The following is an 8,667-nucleotide window of genomic DNA, read 5'->3' on the forward strand; positions in this document are numbered from 1 at the left end:
AGGACCTCAAGTGAAGGGAGGGCATGTGGGACAAGTTCCTCAAGTCCTCCACCATCCCCTTCACACTCACCCTGTGGACTTACTAATTCTAGCCTTCTCCCTGACCAGGAAAAGACTACTTTTACGATTCTGAGGGCTTTACATAACCGAATTGGGGGCTGTAAAGCATGGAAATCCCCGTAGACAAGACGCTTGTTTTGAGCTACCACACACCATATTATGTGGCTTGGTTAAAAAAAGGGACCAAAAAATAACAAAAAAAATTGGGTTGTAAACACCTAAAAAACTAGGCGAGCGGCCTTCATGGGCACTCACCAACACTTCTAGAGTGTTGAGGTCACATGTACCTACTCTTTGATCATGTGCTAGAGGACAATCACATAGAGAGTGTCTCCATTTTCGCGGAGGGCACTCATTATTCCTCCACCTTAGGCTCTAGGCCCTTAGAGGGAACCCAAGGTAGTACCACTCAGGATCCACATATTGTGTCTAGTGACTCTTCCTTTGACTACAACATCATGAAAGGTTACCCGATGCCTAATCTTGATAGTTCAAGCCAAGACATACATGTCATGGGCCCACGGTCCGGGCCGAGCATGCTTAGCCGCTTGAAGGAAACTTTTAGTAGAGCCACTCGCTCCGAACATGGAGCTAACGAGGTAAATAAAGGGGGTGGGGAAGTAAATTCACCATTCATGACCAACGTAGACCCCATGCTCCTGGAGAGTGTGCACATGAATACTCCATTCACTACGCCCCCTGACTCTTCAGAGTTACTCCCCTCCGAGGCTATTCCCCTCCGAGGTTATATTACCTAATGCTCCACAACCACAACATCCAAGCTCTTATTTCAATGGGACCATACCAGATAGCATTAGCATGTCACATTCAGCGTCTGCTATGCCTAGGGCCACATATATGCACTTTGGGCCACCACGTGGCACAACATCGTACCCAACTTGGAACCCAAGGGCTTCCTATATGCCAAGCCCAATTCCAACCCCCATGCCACATGCAGTTCCAAGAGTTCCTGACCCCACTATACCTGCTCACTGAGGTGGCTTGGAAACCTTTGCTCAAGCTATTGGTCGATCCATTGCTGAAAATATGCATAACCCGTCGGATAGAGAGCCTAGAAGTAAGGCAGTGCAAATAGTCAAGCTCACACAAAAATTTAGTGGAGACGGGGATGTGAGAAAGCATATCAAAGTGTTTGAATAAAAATGTGATTCCCTAGGAGAACACAATGACTTGCATAAGAATAATGCTTTAAGTGGGAAGGTTGGAGATTGGTATAGAACCCTAAGGTGGAAGAAAAAACAATTTACCCTACACTTAGGAAGTACTTTGTGGTGTAGCATCTTAGTTCCAGAAAGCCCAACCAGAGGAAGGAGAGTCGGCGAGGGACTTTATTTGTCGCTTGAAGCATCTGAGTTTTGGTTGTAATCCAAATGAGCGCTTCAATAATAACCAATTTCTTGATAGATTCATTAGGGAACTACGACATGAGGATATCTACAATGGCCTAGTCCTTAGAGGTATCACCACTTGGGAAGCAGTCACCACCAATGTGATCCAATTGGAGGATAATTTAATGATTCAAGGAGAAAGAGTGTCTATTGAGCCTAAATCTACTAGCTCGCAAGTGGGACCCAACCGATAAACCAAACTATGCTTGCAATGTTTCGTCTTATTGGGATGTAAAAATATGGTGGAAACAACATTGCAAGGACTTGGGTGTTTCAAGATCTTCTCAATCTTGGGAGGATATAAAAGAAGCGGTTAGAACACGATATCTTCCACCCGCTCATCGAGATGCCAAATGAATGAGTTCTTTGCTCTAAAACAGTTGTCCTTAACTGTGGGAGAATACTACTCCAAATTTGTAACCTTGCGAAGATATGCCCCAAATATGTCCATTGAGCAACAGGTAGCACGATTCTGTCAAGGATTGAATCATCCCTTAGATACCCGTCTTGAAGCAATGAGACCCACTACAAGAGGTTGTGTGCTCTTGTGACGCTGTTAGCGACGGAAATACATTGGGTTTTTATAACCCCCGGCGTCGCTAAAACCGTCGCTACGAGCGTCGCTACGAGAGCGTCGCTATAGGCGTCGCTATATGCGTCGCTATCAGCGTCGCTATATAGCGACGCCTATAGCGACGCTCTCACAGAAGACTATAGCGACGCTCATAGCGACGCTACAGAGCCATAAATAGCGACGCTTATAGCGACGCCCGAGAGAATATTTTTTTGGTGGCAGGGCATTCAATGCCCTGCCACCCATCAACCATATTGTACTTGATTCACTTTTTAAAAAAAGTGCAAAGGTAGATAAGAGACCCAAAATAGTCACTCACAAGACGCATTGTTTGCAAAATTGACAATTGTACACATCATAGGCAAAATGAATTGATTGGCAAATGTAATAATGACAATTGTACAACATCATAGGCATAAAGAATTTATTGGCAAAAGGAACTGCGGTGACAAATGTAATAATATACATGGTTCAAAAAGACGTATAAAATCCGTCTCATGATACATAAGCTATGAGAAACCCTAAACTAATGCTATCTAGCTACGGCTAAACTGACGTCGTCTAGTCAGACGTCTCATCGCGTCCAAGCGGCGTATCTGTCGGATTCTGCAAAAAAAGACAATAAGACAGTTTTCACTAAATATAAACATATAACGACATTTATAAAACAATACAAAAAATAAAAAAGAGTAAACCCTAATACTAACCATGCCGCCGCGAGAACTGAGAATGTCCATCAGGGCGTTTAAGCCCTTCTTGCCTGCGTACTCGCGCTCGTACGGTGTGGGATCACGTCCTGTCATCGACCACTGTCAAAACATACAAAGATTTCATTATGTTAGAACTAAAAAACTCATAAACCCTAAACTATCGAACATGCATAAAGAGCAATGTGAAAAGACTTACAAAATCGGCCTCAAATGATGCCCATCCACCGCTCCCCAAGTGGTGCGAGCTCCCTGCCTCTACTCGCGCTCTGGCTGCATCCTTTTGTTGCTTCCACTTGTCGGGATTCTCGCGCGCTGCTTTCTTCGCATTCTTCCAATCTTCTTTGGCCAGCCAATCTGGCCTGTTCCACCCATTCTTGATTGCTTTTTGCACTTCGGAACGCTTGTGTTTGCAGTATTCGCGCATTCGAATCTTCATCAGGTCTTCATTGAAGCGCTGATCCCGTGTTGGAACGGGAAACTCATCATGAAGTATGCTGATGACTCTGTTTTTTAAATCACTTGGTACTTCACTCCATTTGTTTAGTATATAGTGTCTAAACAGCTGAGAGCAAAGACCACGCATGCGCGAGATCACCTTCTTGCCGTCATCATCCATGATGATGCCGCCGCTGATGTCGACGGAGTAAGGCAAGCCCTCTGGCCGGTGACGCGTGAACCTGGGTGTCCCGGCAGGGGTCTCTAGCGGCGTGTCGATGGGGGTACGGACGTCAGGTGTCTCCACCGGCGTCTGGGCCCCGAAGCGAGGAGTGTTGAGTGGGGTGGCTCCTGGCGGAGTAGGTAGAGGTGTGTAGCTTCTAGGAACAGTCAGCCGTGCAAAACCTGGCGTAGACGGCGATGCTGTGGCTGGTGTGGGGGCGGGCAAAGAAGGGGAGGGTAAAGAGCCTCGTCGAACACGAGGCGGTGTGGAGGCATCGGTGGCGGAATCCCCACAACAACCGCCACCGCCACCACTAGAGCGCCGGTGTCTAGACGAGTGTGACGCTCGTCTCGTCGACGCCGAAGCTTCGGAGCGCGCCGAATGCTCCGAAAGAGAGGGAGATGCGGATGGTGTAGGAACGCGCGATGATGCGCCAGAGCGATGACGCTCCACGTACCACTGTCTCTGCTGCGGTGACAAAGAAGAAAGAAACTCCTCATCATCCATACCTGCATTAAACACACGAATATTTAAACTTAATATTGAATGAATAGAGTAGACAATGACGCAAAGACCATTAAATACAATGACGTAATGACGCATATAAATACAATGACGCAATGAATCGAGTGATAGAAGAGGCAAGTCGAAAACTCAGAATTTTCAATCAAAAGATGTGAGCGCGAGTCTAAAAGAGCGTTATACACCATGGAAGGTACTTAGAGAGCCAGAGCTTTTACAGCATGGAGCAAAATTGTTCAAATACAATATTTGTGGCTTTAAGAGATCTCTCTCTCATCCTCGCATAACTCAGCATAACTTCCTATATCTATATAGAGCTCTCCGTTTAAACACATATCCTCTGTTTCATTTTGTAGCTCCTCTGCATGCACCCCATATAGAGTAGTAGCATCTTGATGCTCGTCTGGCACCACCGCAGCGGCTTCTGATTGAGCATCTTCTCTAATCTCCTCCATTGATGTCGTTGTGATTGGCACATGGTAGCCTTCATACGTCCTTGCACTACGAGGGGCTACCTCTATGACGTACCACCAGTTTGATGTAGACTTTGTAGGATGAAATACTACCTGCCAGAGCCACATAACTTACATGAGAGCTTTCAAGCACATAACTTGTAAAAGGGGGATGTTAACTATTTATATACTTACTTGTTCACAATGCTCGGGTAGTACGAAAGTGTCTCTTAGGTCAGTCCATTTCTTAGTAGAATCCACCTCAAGAAAACCAGACTCTCCTCTACGCACAGTAGCGTTGCGACCCTCCATGATTATCTTGAACCATTGCACGTCGAATAAGTCGACAAAAAATCCTCTGTAATCGATCCTCAAAATCTCTTGCAGCGTGCCGAAGTAAGTGAGTTCCGCCACCACAGGATCTGCATCAGAGGAACGTCGTCGACTAGACTGTTCAAATTTTGCCATGATTCCACAATCTTGAGTAAAACGCTTTTTGTCGATTCGTTCCACCCTAAAATATCGACCTTTACACCATGCTGCTGTGTATGACTTATACTACAACGAACAAAGATTATGAGTGGCCGTTCAAACGTTTATAAATAAAGTCACTTGCTAGTCGTACATTGCAAACTTACCTTGGTCGCGCAACCCCGAGAGTACTCCCACTCTTCGTCAGTCACTTCGTCACCCCATTGTTGTGTGCTTTTCAATTGGTTGTGCAACCATCTTAAGCTCATGAAGGTTGGTAGGCTCTCCAGAACCGCTGGATAGTGCATCGGTGGTCGTCTTCCCCGTCTCCACTCGATTCGTGCCCTTTGTCGCTCTTGCTTTGCATCCTCATATTGTGAAATCCACTTTTGCATCACTGGATTGTGAAGCATGCAAAATCGGTTGATTTTAGCCTCTAGATCTTCCGTCATCTTCTTCTCAACACCGAGATTGCACATGACAATCCCAGATATGCGCTCATCATCTATGGTTCGCCATAGCGTGTCCCGGGATTTATCAAATCCGTCTAGCCACTCTCCAATGTACACTAGGGACTCTGATACCAACCAACCTTCTGCCATGCTACCCTCCGGACGTGCCTTTTGACGCACATATCCCTTAAGCGTTTTCATGAAACGCTCTAAGAAGAACATCCATCTGGAATGATCTGTGCCAGCTATTTCCACCTCATCAACTATGTGAACAAGAAGATGCACCTGAATGGTTAGCATTGTAGTAGGAAAATGTTTCTCAAACATGCACACAAGCTCCGCAACATTTAGTTTGGCGAATGGTATGGAGTCTACGTCGATCTCCTTTTGTGAGATCCATTGCACCAGCTTTGCAAGTTTGTAGATTGTGTTACGGATGTCGAGAGACAAACATCCCTCAATGGCAACCGGTAAGATAAACTGTAAAGTATGTGTAGCAATGATATTAAAGTCCACATTTTATGCAATGATATTAAAGTCCACTATGAACGTACCTGACACATTTTATGCCAATCGTGTGACTTGAAACCGGTAAGCTTTCCTTCTTTAGTAAAACACATTCGGAGCGAGTGCATTACGCCAGTGGGGGTCCGCAAAGATCGAATGGCCTCTTTTACTTTGCATTCTTGGGCTCCTGTGAAAATCCATGGTGCTTTAGGGAGTTTTATCGATCCATCAGACGCTGTTTGCGGCCAATATTGCTCCATACGATCCACATTTCTAAGGTCAACTCTGGCTCCCAAAGTATCTTTCTTGCCGGTCAAATGGTCCCATAGTAGATTACCCACATTCTTGAATATGTGCATTGGATCGAGCAAGTGATTGATCACGAGTCGGGGCCAGTATGGTAACTCGTACCATAGAGATAGTCTCTTCATCCCTGGAGGCAATCCGTCATCGCACATCTCCTTCTGCTCTAACCATGCTTGTGCAGACATCCTTGGTGGCTCTCTTCCCAAAAAGCCGTCGCGTAACACATGATTCTCTGGAAGATACGCTTGATGACCTTCGTAGATTTGCTTCTTCAGTGAGGGTGCCCTACGTGCATTCAGTCTAGGTCCACATGTGACACATGCTCTGTATCCGCTTGTTTGAAGCCCTGCATGTATACACATGATAATAGATCAACTATGGGAAAAAACAAGATTTATAGTGTCTGAATGAGGAGTGTCAATAGATCACCTGAGCATTCTGTTAGCCCGGGATAGTCATGCATGGTCCACATTAGAATACCTCTGATCAAAGCATTCCGTCGTCCTGTGTGTCGGCTCATATCCACCACCTCTATGCCAATCCACAATTGTTGTAGCTCTTCCAATAGTGGACGAAGATACACATCCATATTCCCCACTTTATATCGCCCTGGCACAATCAAGCTTAGCCATAGGTGCCCCTTCTTCATAGTCAACCACGGGGGAATGTTGTAGTTGACGATGACAACGGGCCATACACTGTAAGATGTTGATCTTTGACCAAATGGATTTACGCCATCCATAGCCAGGCCTAAGCGCAAATTTCGAGCTTCCCTGGCAAAATCCGACCATGTTCCATCTATATGTTTCCAGGCTGCGCAATCTGCAGGAATTCGTAGCACACCATCCGAAGATTTATTCTCCTCATGCCATGATGCTAGGGCGGCCATGGACTTACATTCGAAGAAATGCTTGATGCGAGGAAGCAAAGGAAAATGTCGCAAAACCCTTTGTGGAATTTTTGTCCCATGGAGATCTACTCGATATCTTTCGGAATCACATTTCGGACACTTCTCCATGTCTGTGTATTCCCCTCTGAAAAGAATGCAGTCATTAGGACAAGCGTGGATAGAATTGTAATCCATCCCCAAGTTTCGCAAAATCTTTCTTGCTTCATCTCGGGAATCTGGCATCACATTGTCAGCTGGTAGTATGTGCTCTTTCAGCAATCTACACAACATAAAAATATGATACAGTCGTGTAAAAATCTATCAGATCATTATACATTTAGAGTTCTATTAAAGTAAACTAATTGTAATAGATCACCTGAAAAGCGCTGTGACGCTAGTGTCACTCCATCCAAACTTTGCCTGCATGTTGAGAAGAACCAGGAGTGCTTTCAATCTAGACATACGTGCTCCATTATACAATGACGTATCGGCTTCACTTTTCATATCATCATAGATAAGCCATTCTGAATCCATGATCGTCTCGATCATTTCATCAATCTCGGGCTCAGACATTGCCTCGTTGGGAATGTGCTCTACATGATCATCCCCCGAGCTGTCAGAGGCTACATCTTGTGGCCTCACATATGCTGCTTGACCAAAGCGCCTGCGAACACGTCTATTGGGTTGCAAGATTGCTGCTTGTTGGCCAGCGTCAGAGTCCGATGAGTTATAATTGGCAACAACTCGATCTATAATAGATGGATCGAACTCGCCAAATTCGCGAACGTGCTGCAAAGAAACACGTCTTGTCCGTCGCACAGCATGCTTGCTTTGATTACAAGGACATAAGACCCTCGTTGAGAGATAGGTGTTTCGATTGGACGGTCCCACATCCTCGTCGCTACTCATAATGAGGATAAAAAACTTATAACCTGGACAACAAATTTAATATTCTATTGGCATTCTTCGTCTTATCTCTCTCTCTCTCTCTCTCTCTCTCTCTCTCTCTCTCTCTCTCTCTCTCTCTCTCTCTCTCTCTCTCTCTCTTATCTCACATTCTCTAGTCATGTCCAATCCCCGCACACCTCGGTCTAGAGGTGCACGGAGATCAGAACCACCGGGTTATAATCTCGTCTTTATTGGTCAATACCTATATTTGTGGGTACAAGAAATCTACACACCCACGTCTACATGATACTGCATGTAGTGGACAAAATCCCTTTGCCTCTTCTCTAGCTGTAGCACTTCACTTCATCTTAACATCTTTTCACAGTAGATCTTTTCACTGTTCGTCTAACTCTAAACCCTAAACCGTAAGTAATTCTTGCGTGGACTCGATCTAACGTAAATAAGCATAAATCTAAATAAACGTAAATCTAACTAAAAATAAAGCTAAATCTAATTTAACGTAAGTCTAATGACTAGAGGTTGTCTAGATGGTCATTGTGTCGGGGATGTAGTGACTCTTGCCGCCCTGAAGATCCACCTTCTTCCCTATCTTCTGAAGACATTTCACCAGTACTTTTGGATCGACGGAGCCCACCATGAGTGAAGACAGCAATACCCTATATTCCATTGAGGGCTTTCTTCACCCGCTTCATGCAGGCATCGCAGTCTATGGAGACCTAAATCTAATCTAATATAACGTAAATCTAAA

The 8,667-nt window shown here is 45.1% G+C and overlaps 1 protein-coding gene across 1 annotated transcript; it reads right to left on the reverse strand.

Moving 5' to 3' along the window:
* Positions 1-4,190: 4,190 nt before the first annotated feature.
* On the reverse strand, positions 4,191-4,974 carry LOC147422752 (uncharacterized). Its single transcript, XM_086503089.1, has 2 exons — positions 4,581-4,974; positions 4,191-4,499 (listed from the first exon to the last, which is right to left on the reverse strand). The coding sequence occupies exons 1-2, from the start codon at positions 4,851-4,853 to the stop codon at positions 4,191-4,193; spliced, it is 582 nt and encodes a 193-aa protein (XP_086359215.1). The 5' UTR covers positions 4,854-4,974.
* Positions 4,975-8,667: the final 3,693 nt, after the last annotated feature.

This window comes from Adiantum capillus-veneris, chromosome 27 (assembly GCF_014529385.1).
Source record: "Adiantum capillus-veneris isolate H3 chromosome 27, ASM1452938v2, whole genome shotgun sequence".
NCBI lineage: Eukaryota > Viridiplantae > Streptophyta > Polypodiopsida > Polypodiales > Pteridaceae > Adiantum > Adiantum capillus-veneris.